This window comes from Chrysemys picta, chromosome 11 (genome assembly GCF_011386835.1).
Source record: "Chrysemys picta bellii isolate R12L10 chromosome 11, ASM1138683v2, whole genome shotgun sequence".
Classification (NCBI taxonomy): Eukaryota; Metazoa; Chordata; order Testudines; family Emydidae; genus Chrysemys; species Chrysemys picta.
In genome coordinates this window covers 56243788-56263300 of record NC_088801.1, presented here as the reverse complement: position 1 = coordinate 56263300, position 19513 = coordinate 56243788, and the positions used below count along the sequence as shown (strand labels likewise).

The window sequence follows — 19513 nt, the reverse complement described above, 5'->3', positions numbered from 1 at the left end:
CCCTCTGGGGGGTGATGTGTGTTACAGTTTCTCTCTCAGCTTGTGTGTTAAGTCTTTCTCCCTCTATGCATGGAAAATGCAATTGGCAGGATTTTTGTGTGTTACGTGTCCTCAGGTAATGAAGATGAAAGAGGACTTTGATGTATGTCTGACAATCTCTCCCCTTCTTGGGATTGTGTGGGGACTTTTGCTAGACGTTTCAATGAGGAATCTAGCTCATTCACAGAGTCCTCCGGGAGCAACAATTTGTAATACTTACACCACCCTTCCCTGGTACTATTCTTGTATGTTTGTGTGCCAGCCAGCCTGTGATCAGTGTTTTGCAAGTGTGTGTAATGAGGGTTTGTTGGTGAAATGATACTCACTGAGGGGGAGGGGGAGAAGGAATGTGTGTGAGTGTCAGAAACTCAGAAGCACACAGGGAATGGAGGAGCAGCCAGCAGCCAACAGCTTTGTGCTGCTTTCTCCTGCTGCTCCAGGCCTGGAAGTCAGAAACCAACCCCTACCCAGCTGCTGCTACTGGTGGCGCCCCAGGGTTTAGTAACTCACCCCTGGAGGTGAGTAAGCAGCCCTCCCACTCCCAGTGCTTTAGGGTGTCTAAGGAGCTGTAAAGGGTTTTTTGTGTGGTGCTTAGGAGTTGTGCGTGCCTGTCCCAGAGCAGCAGGCTGAACTCTCAGGGTGAGTGACAGCACCAGCAGGTGCAAGGGATGGTGGCAGAGGGGGGAGTTTCACTTTCCAGGCATGGCCCCTAAACACTGATCTTTGATAACTCAATGAAAGAGCACTTTTACTGGAGTGGGAAGTGAAAACTGCCCAAGTTGCAGGGAAGAGATGATTACAGTGAACTGAAGGGGGGATTGGAAGTGATAAAGAAGTGTGCTGAAAGGAGTAGCAGGGAGAATGGGGGGGTTAGCAGGTAGGATGTGTTTTGCAGAAGATGGAAGGAGGAGCAGTAACTGAATGGGCTACAGGGGAGATAGAAGATGACTGAATGGGCAGAAGCAGGTGGCAGATGGGATATGGGGAGACAACTGAGTGAAATTCAGTGAGGGTTTGGAGGTGATATCTATTGGGGTTGCAGGGTCCTGATAAGGGATGGGAGTTTAATAGTTCTTGGGAGGTTAGATATGTGGGATCCATGGGGAGAAATGTTAGGGGGCACAAGGGGATGAAGTAGTATCTGTGTGGGGCCGATAGGGTGGAGAATGAAGGAGGACAGGAGGATCTGTGGGATCCATTGGAGGGACTGTGGGAGGATAGCTGTGCTGGAGCCCTGGGGAAATGCTGCCTTATGCTGTTCCCCCTATGAGCCCCACACAACAATGGGGCAAGATAGCTGTGTGGGGCCCATGGGAGCAGTGGGGCAAGATAGCTGTGTGGGGCCCCATGAAGGGGAAGGGAGTGAGGTAGTTCTGTGGGGCGCATGGGGCATGGAGGGCAGGTAGTTGTGTGGGAGAGACAATTGACCGCCCGCTTCTCTTTTCCCCCGGCTGCCCCGGACAATCCCGAACATCAATCCCCGCCCCGATTGCACCTCAGTGCTGCCCCCTACCCGTGCGTTAGGCAGGGAGAAGACCCCATCCGCCCCACACTCCGTTTTCCGGGCCCGCCCGCGCCCCCGATGTGACTCCTTCGGCTCTGTGTGGGTTTACAGCCAGGAGCGCGTCGGGCTCGGAGCTGCCGCGGCGTGTGGAGGGAGCTGCGTGCGGGAAACGTGCTGCAGGGACTTTGAGGCCGGTGTGAGGCGGGAGATGGAGCCCGACAACGCGGTGAGTAGCGGGGGCCCGGCCACTCAGGAGATAAGCGGAGGCGCAGGCAACGCCGCCCCCAGCTCCACAGGGAGGTTCGGAGTGGGGTGGCTCCCGGGGGAACGTGCCTACGACTGGTGCTGTGAGTGACTTCCCTGTGGGTGTGACGTACGGCAGTGAGTGTTGGCTGTGCGGAGGCGCGGGGCTCTGTGGCGAAAGGGCTCAGAGACTCGGGGTGAAAGGATGTGTCCCCCCCCATTAAATAGCCAGGGCCTGCCCGGCCTGTGTGAGGGGTCGGAGATGACGGGGGCGGTGAGCGAGGCAACTGCTCCCTAGGCCGGCCACGGCTTTCCCGCCAAAACCGTCAGGGAGGGCCAGCCCCGCCCACCGCTCGAGCGAGCCGTTCGCCCCTCCCCAGCGCGAGCTCTTGTCACCTCCCGCCGCTCCAGCGAGCCGTTCGCCCCTCCCCGGCACGTGCTTCTCCTCGCTCCCGTTTTAGCGCGAGGCTTTTATCCCGCTCCCCTCCCGCAGGGTGGATACCTACTTGACAGTGAGGGCGGGGCTGTTCTGTTGCAGAGGCCATTTTCACAGAGGATTGGGGGAGCTGGCGTGAGGAGATCCAGGAGGCCTCCGGGTCTTGCTGAGGCCTGACACACCTTACTGGTTGTGGGGCGCTCCACTGTTCTATTTCTTTTCCTCAGTAAAGGGGCAGCAAGAAAAGTTGGGGCGCAGGTAACCCCACCACCCTCTGGCTGTCTCCCTCTTGGTCATCTCTTCCAGCAGGGTGTAACTGCCTGTCTCAGCGAAAAGCAAGCTGTGACCACACCACAGTATGTAGGTACACATCACTGAAAGCTTCTGGCAGGGATAGGCAGCGGAAGCGTATGTACTCTATAGAGTGCCAAAAGCAATGTGATGGTGGGATTGTACCAGGGATCTGCATAGTGCCGCTGACTTTAGCTGTCATGAATAACAGCACTAGTGTAGCTGTAGCAGCTCGAGTTTCAACACAAGCAAGCAACCAGAGGTGGAGTGGTAAAAGAGGAAGTGGGTAAACTAACCTACACTAACTAAACTCTCTATTCCCCAAATGAGAGTTGACTACATTACTGCAAGTAACCAGAGTACAAGCCTGCTGGGAAGCTTGGGTACATAGTCTGGCTGCTAACCTATGGCACCATGTCTTACTATTATTATTAGTGGCCCATGCTTCCTAGATTAAAGCCTGTGGGGGAAGCTGCTACAACTACACCTTTACTGGAAGTGTAGGTATACCCTCCACTTGTCAAGTGTTGGTCACTTCTCCTTTCTCTGTTAGGTAGCTTAAACTCGTGTAGATCACCTCCCTCCTCCCCACTGTTCCTCTATAAAATGGGCTTAATGATACATACCTTAGTAAAGCATTTGGAAAAGCAGCTAAGATGCTCAGATAGCAAATTCCATGCAGTAACTGCAGTTATATTATTGAAACGTCTGGGTTTTGGGGAGATGATATTTTCTTGTACAAGTAAGGGAAAATGCACGTATCCCCCATTTTTAAAAATAGCAAGCCTTCTCTCTGTTTAACTACCCTGCTGATGTCTCTTGTGAAACAACCACAGTATTTTAGCTCTAAACTTAAAATACATTTAATTTACAAATGTTCAAAATGTAATTGTACACAAATTTTTGGAGACATGATGTATAATCTGCTGCAGAGGTATGGTTTGAAATAACAGGAAAAGATTGGATGTGTAACTCTTGGGTTTTTTATGTCTAAAATGTATGAGACAGGAAAGGTTAATTAGAAGAGTGGATTAATCATTTTGCCATGATAAACTTCTAGTCCATAGCAACCACCTCCTCCAACAATTCTTTTAAAAGTTGTGTTCAGCATAGTGTTTTCAAATTCAGATGGTGAAAGACACTACCTTCTGTGCATTGTAAATAAAAAAAACCTCTGTCTGTATACTGGTGGGAGTGACACTTGATAGCCTGGCAATGCTATGATCCTAATTTTAGGGAACACAAGACGTTTTTAGCCTACTTTGTTACTAGTTAAACATTAAAAAGATAGAAAGTTAAAGAAAATATTTCACTAAAATGCAATTTTTAATTTAAAAAAAAATTTGGTGCTATTCTGAAATTATTCAAAAGGAAAAGTGAGGATTAAATGTATCAGTCAATTTGATTTCTTTAAAAAGAACTGAAATTTTCACTTTTTCTGTACAAATTTTAAAGTAACACTTCTGTGTATATAGCAGTATTTTTAAACTCTTTGGATAAGGGACTGCATCTCTTATTTGTCTTAAACAACTGCTTCTCTTAAACTGCTATAATTTACTCTCCCAAGCCAACCAAAAAGCCCACTTATGCAATCATCTGGGACATCAGTCCGAAAGATGACGACCTGCCTCACAACTGACCTCTGCAGTGCCTGATCTCTCTTCTTCCCACTGGTGGGACTGTGGAGATTGTTCTGGGACTGGAATTACCCTTGCACTTCTGCTGGAAGAGGGAAAGGGACAGGGTGGAGGGAAGACAAACCTAATTTGTTTTAATATTAAGAACCAACTTGGCAAGAGAAGAGGTTTAGGATAGTTAGGGGTGGATAGGTGGATTTACCCCCCACTTTCTCAGTCACCACAAAGTCATGTGTTTCCTACAGTATAATGGTCTGAAAACTACTAGTGTGTGATAGAATAAATTCAAAGTTTAGTTGAGGAATTGGTTTTGGAACTGAACAGTTCCTGTTAGTTTTCCTACCTGACTGAAAAGTCAGTTTGGGAGGAGGCCACCCCAGATGGTAGGGTGGCACTTTGCGATATTGGGCTCCTTTAATATCATACCTCAGCGCCTAGGTATGAGCAGGGAAGTCTGCAGCCTTATTTGCATAGCCATAAATGTTCCAATGCTACTTCCACTGGGATACAAGTAGGCCTTCAGAATTTAAGAGTCTGATCAAACTAAGACTACTCTGGCAGATTCCAAATCATGGAGAGGCAATAGCCTAGGACTTGGAACTCATGCAGTAAATATTGGAAACTTCAAATCCAAGTCTACCAAGTCCTGAAATTAACTGTTTTGAATATTTGAACATGAATGAAATTCATGGATGCAGTCTTATATTGTATAGGGTTTGGTTCCTGGCAGGGCCGGCTCCAGGGTTTTGGCCGCCCCAAGCAGCCAAAACCAAACCAAACCAAACCAAACCAAGCCGCGATCACGATCTAAAAAAAAAAAGCCACGATCTGTGGCGGCAATTCAGCGGGAGGCCCTTCACTTCCAGGCGGAGTGAGGGACTGTCTGCCCAATTGCCGCCGAATACCTGGACCTGCCGCCCCTCTCCGGAGCGGCCGCCCCAAGCACCTGCTTGAGAAGCTGGTGCCTGGAGCCGGCCCTGGTTCCTGGCTACCTGAACAACTGTCTCTTTCCCTTAGTGCCATCATGACAGTTGATATCATGTGAGATACTCTTGTTAACACCCTAGATTTAAGTGTATAGAAGGTGTAGGCAGACTATTTTCAGTGCAGGCACTTGGTATTGTATTTGCTTTCCCAACTGGTCCAACAGAGCCAAAATCTGTTGAACTTCAGAAAGCAGTGCTCAGTTTATATTTTCCATCGTTTGCTTGAAGCTATTAACTGTGAATGATGTATGCAAGCCCAGTTCATGGAGTGGCTTTGTGTTGGTATGAATCAATGTACTGATTAGTGTTTTAATATCATTCATGAACCTACGGACAAATGTGACAGGTATATTTTATACATTTAAAAATAAATTATTATTAGCAGATGATTCTAGTCAACAGATTACTCCCTAAAAAGTGTATTATAAAAACTATTAAAATTTTAAACGCTAAGATATTTTATATTCCACAATATAAGACAAGTTTGGTTTCAAGTTTCAAACAAAGAACAGGTCTTCAATTCAATCCATTAATCTTGAGGAATTTTTATTAATATGAGGAATTATTTTCAATAGTAGATTGCTTAGTTTCATGGCATAGTTTGTGATATACCAGTTCTCAGCCATATAGAGTTTTATAAACTTTGGAATCAGTGCGTTGGACTATACCTGCAAACAGTTTTGAACATAGCATACAGTTCACATAGCACTGATCTCATATGCTCATGTGGACTTACCCCACAGTGAATAGACTGCCACATTCTATGCCAGTTAACTACTATGAATATTCTTCAAAGATAGCCCCAAATGGACAGTACTGCAGTACTTCAGCCTAGTAACGACAAGCATGGATTAGTGTTGCAAGGTTTGCCTCATCCAGGAAAGAATACAGTCAAATAGCTGGTCACAAATGGAAACAAAAATTGTATGAACCTGTGATGGGGTGCTCTACTCACTGTTGGACAGCACCATCTCCTGGCGATTAGCTCTGTGAGGCTGACACCTGTTCCTGTGATGGCACTCTGTCTCTCACTCTTCAGGTGTTGCTGCTTCCTCTTCATGACTTAGCTCTCCAGCCAAGTCACTCAGCGGGTACCCCTTTGGGGGAAGCAAGTTGTCTTTCAAAGTCTCTTTTCAAAGCAGTTTCAGGCAGTCCTCACATTTACTGCCCTATATGATTCAATCCTTGACTCTGGCAGTTTTTATAGCCATTGCCCTTAATAACACCCTCTACTCTGGGTTCCAGTCCAGGGCCCTGTAGGGAACAGTTAAGGGCTGCAGATGCACCCCTTACTGCTCCCCACCGAACACCTTTCTACCATACTGCTTCTCCCCTACCTCAGGGTAGGGGACTGCAGGCTTCCTCCCTGATGCTTCCCTTCACTATAGCCAGCCTCCTAGCTTTATAGAAGCCCCTCCCATTTGAACTTCCTTCTAATTAGCTTTCTCCAGCTTAAATCTCCCCTATTTGCAGCCAAATTGGCTGATTGGGCCACCCTGGCCTAATTCGGCTTTTGCAGAGCCAGTGTGGGGAGTACACCCCATCACAGAGCCACTGCTGCTTCCTGGTAATACAAGCACAATGTGGACCAGAAGTATGCAAAGATTGTAAACCAGTTTAGCAGGAGAGGACCCTTGCCAATACGCAGACCAGTTACATACCTCCTCAGTTCCTCAAATTGCTTTCCCCCACTGTCAATTCACTCTTTCTCCATGTTGGCTCTGTCAACTTGTTCTCATCAAGGTCTTGGCCAGACATTTGGAAACTCCATTTCAACAGAACCAGAGCTAGAACTGGGTGTCACTGGTCAACAGATAGCATTGCAGCCCCAAATGCCTTACAGTTTCCTTGAGATGTCTAATTTATATAATAAAAGATTCTCTCTGTCATTCTGAAGGCTAAAATGTTTGTAGAGTCAGCATGAAGTTATGGAAGCAGCTATGAGCATGGTTGAGAGCTCTTTTTGTTCAGAATATCAGTAGCTTGAATCATCACTGGGTTTTGTGGTCTGTTACCATCCAGTTCTTAAGTTCTCAGGCAGGCATTTTGACTTTATGAATTACATCTGTGCAGTGTACTGCTAGAGTAAGGCCTATAACTCTTCTATACCATGCTGAGAGTCCTAAACCATTGTGATATCAGAGGTAACTCAATCAGCCAACCACCCTTATTCTATAGCTAATTTACATACATCAGTTTCATTGGTCATATGGGGAGACTGTACAGATAAGGAGCAGTCAATTATTTTTTGTCAAGGTCCAAATTTCTTGGTCGAAGTATAGTTAGTCAATGTTCAGACTCCAGAGAATATAATAAAAAATAATAATTAAATAAAAGGATTTCAGGTCTGTTCAAAAGGATCTGGCTGTCTGGATTTGGCTTGCGGTCTGCCTACTGACTATCCCGGTACAGATGGTAAATTACTTGGCCCAACTGCCACACCTTTGTGCTCAGCTGTCGAACAAATTATCACAACTCTCCCAGAACACCCCCCCTTATGCAAAGTGGCACAACCACCCACACAACACCACAATCAGCAATCACAGTAACCCCAAACACATATGGTTACTCACTGCAGTATACTCCCCTAATTCACCACACACACAAATCCATATAACTCTCCCAGCACCACACAACACACACACAAAATCAGCACAGCCAACAGTACAACCATATACAATAAACCCAAATACACACAGTCACTGCCGCATAACCCCCTAATTCACCACCTTCAAAAATCAACACAAATCTCCCAGATGAACAGAGCCCACATTAAATCAACACAAATCTCCCAGCACAAAACAATCCATGCACAAATGAACACAACTTTCCCAGCACAACACACATTTGCCCACCTTTACTCATACTTATCATAAATGTCAGTGGCAAAGACACGAGTCCATTGCTGCTATGTATTAGGCAGTTGTGGAAGTCTCTGCGGTTTGGATGACTAGTTATCCAGTACTACTTTATGCAGCCTCTTAAAGGAAAGGTTGGATCAGTTAAAGAACAATTTTTACCCTTTGCCTGACTACAAAGGCATGGCATCTGCACCTTGTGGTTATCTGTATCAAAGGTAATCCTGGTCCACCAGATCTTTATGCATTGTCAGAAGAGTATCAACTAAAGGTAGAAACAGATGTCTTTCTACCATACTCAGGTCAAAAAACAGATTGATAGGGTCACAGGAAGTCAGAGGAATCCAGAGCTGCATTGACATGAACTCTTCCATAACCATCCAGAACCAAGAAAGTTTGAAGGAAGTATAGTGGTAATTAGTGAGTTCAGTAAAGTAATGGCTTCTTGACCAAGAGCCTAATTACTGTTTGTTTCAGTGATCAGCAGGGGAAAACAGTAACAATTTCAGTCAGTAGTAGACCCAGGACCTCCCTGCTAGCCTCAACAGCCATGAGGCGCATGGGATGTTCTCTCAGCTTCACCAGGACCTCAGTATGTGAAATCAGATGAAATTCTGCCAGTGAAGATAGCATTTATCTGCTCTTCATTTTACATTGCTCTTGTAAACAGGACAAACTGTTGTTTGTTTAAAGATAACAGCACCCCAATCTGTCCTTATTTTACTTAAAGGACTTGGAATCTTTGAGTCCTTCCTTCCCCATTTCTTCTGCTACTCCCACTTATTCTGTCTTGTCTTCATTAGACTGTAAGCTTCTTGGGGAAGGTGGCGTCTTTTACTCTGATTGTACCGCACTTAGCATAATGGATGTTCAGTCCTTATTGGTGCCTTTAGGTACCACCATTATACAAATAATAAACAATAAACTCTGAAAGAACTTCATATATTGTCAGAGCAAGTCTTGAATATAGGCCATTGCAGCTACAATGCCTATAATCAGTAATATAGAAGTACAGGTTGTAGACTCTTGTATCTTCATAATAGACTTGATACTGCTTATGTTCCACTTCACAATGAATAATGCAGGTTGAAGCTTCAGGGTACTGTACTGATGTCCAAATGGTTAAAATACTTATAATTTATATTTTTGAAACAAGAATTAATCCTTCAGTTTTATAAAGAAAAATGTGGGGGTAGTCAAAGAGTTGATTTATTGTCTTCAATGTCTGTGATAATTGTGGGAATCCATTACAACCTACTAATTTTTTCCCTTGGCCTGACCCAGATCAGTCATAAAACTGACTGTCCATCATTTGGTCTTCCCTTTTCTTCAAAATACATGTTTTTCAACAGACTCAGGAAGGACCGTATTGTGGTTCTGTTGCTCAGAGCACAATATGCTATGTTAATGCTTCCTGTGCACCTAGATGGCATGCTCTGTGAAAACCTAATATTGATAAATGTTGCAAATAAGATATTTCTCCTAGGAAATAAATTGATGTTTGGTTCAAAGTGATACGGGGTTAATAGTGAATCTTAGTGTGCATCCACGTGAACTACTATGTCCTGTGTCTTGATTCTGGATGTCACATTATAGACTAACTGAACTCGTAAAAGGAAACTAGAATGATGAGCTGCCTACATTTGCTAGTGTTCATTGATTTTATTTCTAATATGGTGAATAGGTGTTTTTGACAAATGTGGTAAATATAATCAAGTCTTTTAACTTGAAATACAGAGGTGAGTGATTTAAATAAAGAACAAACCCCCATAAACCTATCAAAATTTGAATTAATAGCTTTCGTTGTTCAGTCTTCAGATACTTGCTCACACTGAAGTTAATTAGCTCATATACAGTTGAATGGCAGTTCTTTTTAGGCATGGCATGCATTGAGAATAATCAAGGCTGTAGAATAGTTTTAGCGTCATTTATTAGGACAGTGGTTCTGAAACTTGGGCCGCCGCTTGTTCAGGGAAAGCTCCTGTCGGGCTGGGCCGGTTTGTTTACCTGCCGTGTCCGCAGGTTCGGCCGATCGCGGCTCCCACTGGCCGTGGTTCGCTGCTCCAGGCCAATGGGGGCTGCAAGAAGGGCAGCCAGCACGTCCCTTGGCCTGTGTTGCTTCCTGCAGCCCCCATTGGCCTGAAGCGGTGAACTGCGGCCAGTGGGAGCTACGATCGGCTGAACCTGCAGACGCGGCAGGTAAACAAACTCGCCTGGCCCGCCAGGGGCTTTCCCTGAATAAGCGGCGGCTCAAGTTTGAGAACCACTGCATTAGGACACCTAGCGGACACTAAATTGACTCACTGCATGTTCAGTTTCCGAGAAGCTAAAGATAAAATTGATATTCTTTTCCTTCTTGTTATTTGCTGCCACTGTCCAGAAATGCTTAAAAGCAGAGATCATAAAGTATTAAATTGCACAAAAGAACAAGATACTATCTAGTGAATAAATGAGAGATACACAATTAAAAGATGAAGCAGACAGTCTAAATAAAGAGTCTAGGAGAAGTGATTTCTGCCATGCAGCTCCTCCCCCCTGCCCCACCCCGCACCACCTGTCCCGGATCAGGAAGCTTCCATGTATTGAGATTGTGGAGTTTGTGCAGCCATTTGCTAATTTTTAAATATGCATACATTCCTCCTACTAGCTTAAGAAAAGTCAGGTTAAAGAAAAGTGTAACAATTTTATTATTTCTAGGTAAAAAAGTCACAATATAAGTAAAAGTGTGAGAACATCCTTTTCCTGAGATGCCACTTCAGTTGCAAGAGTGGGGCAGGGATTGGAGCCCCAGCTTTCCAAGGCCCTCTCAATTGTGAAGAGACCTAGGTATTGAATGGGGCAGATACATTCCTGAGAGGATTTATATTGCCTGTATCAGGGACAGCTAGTGAATTTTCCCCTACATTCTCTAGGCATTTTGGGCCAGTTTTTTTAAGGTATTTGGGCACCTAACTCTCCTGGAAATCAGAGTTAGGCACCTAAACACCTTTACAAATCTGGGCTTTCTTCCTTTGAAGTCACTCTGGGCTTCTATATGGTCTCCAACCCCCCACTCTTTTCACCTCCTAGGTCTGCAGAGTGTGAACCAACTGCTTTCCTCAGTTTGAGTTGCTCATGCAGCAACACTGCATCTGCCTTTAAAAACCTGAGTAGGCAGCTGCTGCCGCCTCCTTTCCACTTCCTGTGTTTCTGTACACACAGCAAAATGTTTAGTTCAATCTAAAATACCTTTATTTTAATTTAGATTAAAACTAACAGCCAGAAAGAACAAACTTCTTAGTGTCAAATTGATACAAGCTGAACAAGGATAAAAGCAAATTTGAGAACAAGATGTCTGTTGTGTTTTGTATACATAGTGAAGGACAGAAATTTAAAGGTACAACCCACAGAGAAAATAAAAGGCCTTGGGAATAAGGATCAATGAAGATCCTAACCCTTCTATGGGCTGCACCCTATCTTGTCCCACTAGGCAGCATCTCCTTCTTCCATCTCAGGGTTACAGCAGCCAGGCTGCACAGCAAAAAGCAGAGCAAGCCTGTGAAATTTCAGTCCAAACTGCATCAGATGTCTTGCATTTAATGAAGACATCTATTAGGACATTCAAAATAGAGGGCCAGGTTGGAGAGGGAGAAATGAGCCTCCTCCTCTGAGGAGTAAATGTGTCCTTTTGCTTTTGATACTCTGAAAGGACAAGTCCTGTTCCAAGGTCATTATTCAGGATCCAGTATTCCAGCTATAATGGAGAATCTTAGGGAACTAGGATCCTCCAGGGAAGGGAGAGATCCATACCTAATCCCCAGAGCCAAGGGAAAGACAAATTATGATATGTCCTTTATTACCCAAATAGGCCAACTTCAAAGTTGGAAGAGGAAAAACCAGTGGACTCAGTACCATAGATCCCATACTCTTAAGCTCTCACCAGGCCCCAAATATTTTGTTGGCATATCCTAATATCAAAAATACAAATGAACATGATGGGGATGCTCGTGATAGGACATCTCCTTGAGACTTTCTAAATCTGTTACAACCTCAATAGCAACCAGAAATTAGTGATCAGCCAGCCAGATGTCAGAGACAAGCCTCTCGGCACTTTCTTTCTTGGGGAAGCCCTTTCTAGCAGTAAAGCAGTAAAGTGAATTCAACAGTCTTCCTAGATAGAAAGAGCCTTGGCCTTCCTCAGGATATACCACTTAAGTGGCACTTTTGGTTCTCACTGTCCGGCTACAGATTTAAAGAAGCCAGATCATATTGTCTGAGAAGAGGCTCTGATGAGAGTCGCTTCTTTTGCTTCCAAGGCAGAGGAGCTGGAGCCTTGGATGCCACCACCTCCTCATTTAAGGAGTTTGGGGAATATGCTGATCCACACAACCCTTAACTTAATAGGAGGAAGACTGCTTTGTTTCTTCCATTTATGGGTCATAAAATGTCACTCCAGTGGCCTTAGGCCCCATAGCTGTACAGCAGAAATTGGTTTCAAATATCCCAACAATTTTATTCAGTCTGTTTACACCAGGGGTCGGCAACCTTTCAGAAGTGGTGTGCCGGGTCTTCATTTCTTCACTCTAAGTTAAGGTTTCGCGTGCCAGTAATACATTTTAACGTTTTTAGAAGGTCTCTTTCTATAAGTCTATAATATATAACTAAATTATTGTTGTATGTAAAGTAAATAAGGTTTTTAAAATGTTTAAGAAGCTTCATTTAAAATTAAATTAGAATGCAGAGCCCCCCCCCCCCCCCCCCCCGGACCGGTGGCCAGAACCCAGACAGTGTGAGTGCCACTGAAAATCAGCTCATGTGCCGCCTTCGGCACGTGTGCCATAGGTTGCCTACCCCTGGTTTACACCAATCCAGAATTAGGTTCAAAGTAGTAAATACATTCCTTAGGGGAAAGAGTTTTTGAATTATGTCTCTTAGGAATCTACTCAGATGAATTGTTCTACTTGTTGGATGTATTGAAGCTTATCTCCATAACCTGGTTTTGTTTATATCTGTGGTTCCAGTGCTTTGTAGCCGGAACAGTTTTTATGTCAAACGTTGCAGTTTGGTTTGGATGATGCATCTCAAACTTTTACCTGAGTAAAGAGAATGAGAAAGGAGTGTCTTTTCATTTAGCCTGAATGACTGGCTAGACTGGGTCAAGCTGAAATGTTGACCAGGGTAGCCATCTCCATAGTTGTTAACAGAGCTGATTTTCAACAGAAAGAAATTATGCTAATTCTTATGCAGAACCTCTATATGTGAAAACCCAATTCAGCACTAAACTAGACATACTCAGGATAGACAGTGCAGAGTACAATTATAGATCCTTCTCTGTTATCTTCAGATATCTCTCCCTCTCAGTGGAAGTTGAACTCTTAAGGACCTCCAAAAATTGCTAATGCTGCCATGTCTGTCATACTTTAAGCTGTTGGTTGAAAGCTGAAAACTAGTTAAAGGGATGCCTGTGGGCTCCCACAATGGAATCATCACTTTAGGTGCTAGTTTGTAGGGACGGGAGAGCACATCATATCAATGGAATGGCTCAAGGCCATTGATTAGTGACAGAAAAGTAATCAATCAACTGCCTCAAGAACGGTCACACTTGTCTGTTCTACAGTTTCAACACAGGCTTAAAAAATCCTCTCTGAAATATACAGTTGGAGTGTGACCATTAGCATATATACGAGCTGACCAGGAGCAAGGATGTGGCAAAAATAAATCGGCTGTTAATGTTAAGGGCAGAAAAAACCTTAACCATCCTGTGATTCACATAATCAGAACATGCAACATGAATGAGTAATTAAGCTGATCCCAAACATGTAGACAACAAGTTCTTTTGAGGGAATTTGTGAAATTTGGTTCTGAGACTGGTCTGGGACTCAGGAAGCCTGGTTTCAATATCGAGCTCTGCCACAGACTTCCTGGATGATCTTGAGCAAGTCACTTATGGCATGATCCAAAGCCTCTTGGAATCAATGGAAAGACGCCCATTGAGATCAGTGGGATTTGGATCATGTCCAGTCTCTATGCTTAGTTCCCCATCTGTAAAATTGGGATGATGGGAACTTTGCAAGTGTATTATGAGGATAAATACTTATGATTGTGAGGAGCTTATATACTATGATGATAGGAGTCCTATATGTATCTTTGAGAACTCATGAAGGACAGGTGATGTCCCAGAAGATTGGAGAAGGGTAAGTATAGTACCTGTCTTTAACAAGAGGAACAAAGAGGATCTGGGAAATTATAGACCAGGCAGCCTAACTTTGATGCCTGGAAAGATATTGGAACAAATTAATTTAAACAATCAGTTTGTAAGCACCTAGAGATAATAGGGTTATAAGGAATAGCCAGCAGGGATTTGTCAAGAACAAATCATGCCAAACCAACCTAATTTCCTTCGACTGGGTTACTGGAATAGTGGATATGGGGGAAGCAGTAGACATGGTATATCTTGATTTTAGGAAGGTTGACAGTTCCACATGACTTTGTCATAATCAAACTAGCAAAATGTGGTCAAAATGAAATTACCATAAGATGGGCTCACAACTTGTTTTAAGATTGTACTCAAATAATAGTTGTCAATTATTTGCTATCTAGTGGGTTCTTGTAGAGGTCATTTGTGGGTCTGGTACTATGCAGTATTTTCATTTATGACTTGAGAATATGCTTATAAAATTGGTGGATAACACAAAGCTGGGAGGGTTTGCAAGCACTTTGGAGGACAAGATTAGAATTCAAAATGACCTTGGACAAATTAGAGAATTGGTGTGAAATCAATTCAGTGAAGACAAGTGGAAAGTACTATGCTTAGGAAGAAAAAAATCAAATGCACAACCACCTAACCAGTTATTTTGCATTTTGTAGAAGTACTGCTGAAAAGGATCTGGGGTTTACAGTGGATTACAAATTGAAAATGTGCCAACAATGTGGTGCAGTTGCAAAAAAAGCTATTACAATTCTGGGGTGTATTGACAGGATTGTTGTATGTAAGACACAGGAGGTAATTGTCCCACTCTACTTGACATTGGTAAGACCTCCACTGGAGTACTGTGTCCAATTCTGGGCACCACAGTTAAGGAAAGATGTGGATAAATTGGAGAGAGACCAAAGGAGAGCAACAAAAATTATAAAAGATTTAGAAAACCTGACCTATGAGGAAAGTTTAAAAAAAACTGGGCATGTTTAGTCTTGAGAAAAGAGGACTGAGGGGAGACATGATAACAGTCTTCAAATATGTTAAGGATTGGTATAAAGAGGGCTGTAATCAATTGTTTTTCATGCCCACTGAACAGGCCGGCTCCAGCAGGGCCGGCTCCAGGGTTTTGGCTGCCCCGAGCAGCTGTGAGCGAGGGACCGTCCGCCGAATTGCCGCCGAATAGCTGGACGTGCCGCCCCTCTTCCGAGCCGCCGCCCCAAGCGACTCCAGGCACCAGCGCAGCAAGCAGGTGCTTGGGGCGGCCGAGGGGAAGGGCCGAGGGGAAGGGGCGGCAATTTGGGTCCGGGTCTTCGGCGGCAATTTGGCGGCGGGTCCCTCGGTCCCTCTCGGAGGGAAGGACCTGCCACCGAAGTGCCGCCAAAGAAGAAAGCAGCGCGGTGGACCTGCCACCGAAGTGCCGCCGATCACGATCGCTGCTTTCCCCCTTCCCCCCCGCCGCTTGGGGCAGCAAAAACCCTGAAGCCGGCCCTGCCACTGAAGGTAGGACAGGTAGTAATGGGCTTACTTTGCAGCAAGGGAGATGCAGGTTAGATATTGGGAAAAACTTAATAAGGGTAGTTAACTTCTGGAATAGGCTTCTGAGGGAGGTTGTAGAAGCCCCCTCATTGGAGGTTTTTAAAAACAGGTTGAACAAACACTTGTTAGGAATGATCTAGGTTTACTTGGTCCTGTCTCAGTGCAGGCGGCTGGACTTTGGGACCAGGTCCCTTCCAGCCTTATCTTTCTATGATTATATAAATAGCTTGATAAATAGAAAAGGGAAAGTGACTAATTCAGTATTCAGGGTAAACTGAAACTAAGGCAAAGTGTTTTCAAATATACAAAACCAAAAAATAGATAATTTTTCTCTTACCTTTTACTTATAGAACTCAGGTGTTATATCAATAGTAGGTTAAACATTGTGTGTGTTTTTTTAATTTAAGTCAAAAGAATAAAAGAAATGCTATATATGTGGATCATTGCAAAGTTAATTGCAAGAACAACTTTAACTTTGGGAGTTTCGTGACTTCTGAGTGCTAAAATTCTTTCTCAATCTTACTATTGTGTTCTCATGTGAAGAGTTTTTTCTTGCATTGAACGCTACTTGAATTTTTCCAAAAAACTAATTGAGAATTCAGAGAAGGAACAGCCTCATGAGGAAGGGGGAAAATGGAGATATTGGAGGTTCTGCAGAGTCTTGTATTGGGGTCACTATTATTCAGTACATCTTATAATGTCCTGAAAGAAAATAAGTTAAACATTATCTTACATTTATTTCCTGATGAAACAAAACTGGGAAGTAATACACAAAAGATGAAATGCTAAAATTCAGAGGGAGCAAGGTATTTGGGGAAATTAAAACTTAATTGTAGGAGTTCCAATATGAAAAGATGCAAGATCATAGCTTGGCAGAATATGTCTATAAAACGAATATGGAGAACTTTTGTGGGATAACAAATTGAAAGCAAGTGCACAAAATATGATACCCATTTTTAATGGGTCAAGCAGTTGTACAATGTTGTTAGAAGAGAAATAACTTATAAAATTAAATTAGTATCATGACTCCTTACTGTGTGAGTAAGACTGCATCAGGAATACTAGGTGAAGTCAGTAGAAGTTTTGTCATTGACTTCGATGTAGTCAGGATTTCAATCACTGTTCTTCGGATTCCTACACATGAAAATCGATATGAAAAAAGTCAAAAAAGAGTTTAAATATTGGCAGTCATAAGGATAATTTTGAGACTAACTTTATGCAGAAAGACAAAAAATAATGCATAATGGGTGCTTTGAAAACATACATATATAATACTTTAGGATTACATGAAAAAATTATTTATACAGGATACTACTAAACTGGATTAAGGCAAGGATACACTTAGTTTGGATGTTAAACCTTTTTTTAAAATAGAGACAGTCAAACAGTGGCAGCTGCAGGGAGCTGGTTATGGTCTCTTGATCCTTGGCTGCCCAAACCAGAGGAAATTAGAACAGTAGGGCAGCTATTCTAACTTCCACTATGCTCATGCTCCAGCAAGCTATGCCTTACCCTTTCCCTTATGGCTGGGTAAGGTGTAGCTGGCATTGGTGGCAACTATGTTGCCTTTGTCAGCTTTACACCAGCAGAGACTCCCCGTGCACGGGGGGCGGGGGGGGGATTGTCTGCTAGAATTTACAGCCAATGTAAGGCCATTTTGCACTGTGTAAGAAAAGCGAAGTGTCCTTCCTGGACCAGAAAATCCAGCCCTGGGAGCCTGATCTTTACAAGTGCTGGGCACCTGTTCCTCCCATTGACTTCATTTGGAGTTGTGGGTGCTTAGCATTTCTGAAAATCAGGCACAAGATCTGTTCAAGGCACATAATTTTGGAAATGCATAGAAAGCATAGGATAGTGCAGAGACCAGTCTGTGAGACATGTGGTTGGACAGAAGGTCCATTCCAGTTCTGTTATCCATGATTGGAGTGCAGTGGGAATCCTGTCCTGTGGTGGATGATGACTGCCTTTTGTCAGTTTAAAGTAAGGCACTCCTCATTATTATATGTTTTATTACAGTAGCAACCAGAAGGTCTTGTCAAGCTTGGGCCCCCATAGTGCAGGGTGCTGTACAAACAAAATAAAAAATAGACCGTAACCCAAAGATCTTAGTCTGAGGCCCAATTCAGTAGGGTATTGAAGCACATGACATGCTTATTTGGTACATGTTTAAGTACCTTACTGAATAAGCCTGAATAAGGGCCCTGGAAGAATTGTGGATAATTGCCATTGGTTAGAAATAAATAAATCATGGTAAACGTTTGACTGTTCAGTATGTTGTGTGTTCTCAAAGAATCTCCACATGTTTTTCTGTGTGGATGTTTTTTGCTTTAGTGGTTTATACTCTACAAAATGTCAAAAATAAATTTTACAAAAATATTTTTCTCTCAAACAGCAAACCACAAATCAGACACAAACAGAATCTTTGTCTCCATCCCCCAACACTGTGTCACCTGTGCCTTTAAATAACCCAACGAGTGCCCCAAGATTTGGAACAGTTATTCCTAATCGCATCTTTGTAGGAGGAATCGATTTTAAGGTATTTTTTTTCTAATCTTGGTAGATAAGTAATAGAATAAATGTTTTGATATTTTTTCTTTATTAGTCTCACTTTATATATTCATTAGTTTTATGCATTTTAGGTGTAAGTGTATCTAAGGTTGTGAGATGATGGTGGTCTTTGCAATAATATCCTAATTAGAGGTGTAAACTAAGCCTTTTTAAAAATATCTGAAAAGTTATTTGTAATACAGATGTTTTGTAGATAGAGCTAAAAATGACAATCTAGAAGTATTTTTTTAAATTCTGCTCTAAAAATGTATAATCTAGTCCACTACATAAATCATCTTTGAATTACAAAAATCTCCTTATTCCTTTTTTCTACACAGCACAGTACTGTAGGTAACAAACATCTCCATATATTAGTAAGTATCTGTATCTTCAACTCTGTTGACTTTTCATCCATTTCACAATAAAAGGAAGTTAAGCATATTTTCTTTACTTTGTTGTGGGGTCATGTCTCCTGTGCACCCCCTCATTGCCTGAGATGCCTCTGCAGTGCCCTGCCATCAACTTCCCCCTCCTTCAGGGCTGTGCTACCAAATAGACACAAGAAAAGTCTCACAGGCCGTTCTGGCCAGGCTTTTGTTCATTTTCCAAAACAGCAAACCAAAGTGACAATATGGCAGTTACCCTGCTAGCCTTAGTCTCTGCCCTGAGGAATATATCTTCCAAAGCTACCACTAAGCCTCCTCTCTTTGGTAGTCTCTACAACTCTCTCTCTACCTTCTCCTCTTCTATTTCTTGCTATCCTTTATAGGGAGACAGCTAATCTCGCTCACGTGTGCCTCTTCAGTAATCAGGGTTGGCTGGGCACAGGCCTGTGGCCCATAAAGGGGCAAGCCATCCTGTTACAAAGGGTAATATCTAGGAAAAGTAAGCATGTTTGCTTAAGGATTTGCCACAGAGTATTGCTAGTACATATCCTAACTGAACACATGCAGCCTTGATGCTACATGCTCTGGACCCTCCAAAAGGCAATAAATATGGGGCCATATGCACACTCCTTTGCTGATCTGAACATTTGGTGATTTCCCTGCTGCTCTCATTTTCTTTTTTACCACTTTAGAACCCTGGACCTCTGCTTCTTTTGGTCTGTTTAGCTGTTCCTTCTTTCCCACCATCAGTATCCTCTCTGCCTTAATGCAGTTAGTCAGAGGACCCATTGAGCACTGACTCAGATTAAGAGAAAGAAAAGAATGGATATGGAGGATATTTATCTTGTCCATCATTATGGTTGACAATTTAC

At 43.2% G+C, this 19513-nt stretch overlaps 1 protein-coding gene across 2 annotated transcripts in view; it reads left to right on the top strand.

Annotated features, from left to right (window-relative positions):
• Nucleotides 1-402: 402 nt before the first annotated feature.
• Nucleotides 403-19513, top strand: part of BOLL (boule homolog, RNA binding protein) — a 101099-nt gene continuing 81988 nt past the window's right edge. The window contains exons 1-4 of one of the 2 annotated variants that reach the window (XM_065560888.1): nucleotides 403-557; nucleotides 1540-1769; nucleotides 18101-18244; nucleotides 18594-18629. In XM_065560888.1, coding sequence (XP_065416960.1) covers nucleotides 1752-1769; nucleotides 18101-18244; nucleotides 18594-18629 — 198 coding nt within the window. In that variant the 5' untranslated portion in view covers nucleotides 403-557; nucleotides 1540-1751. Of the gene's footprint in view, nucleotides 558-1539; nucleotides 1770-18100; nucleotides 18245-18593; nucleotides 18630-19513 lie in introns of those variants that run through there. The other variant, XM_065560889.1, reaches the window with a different exon arrangement.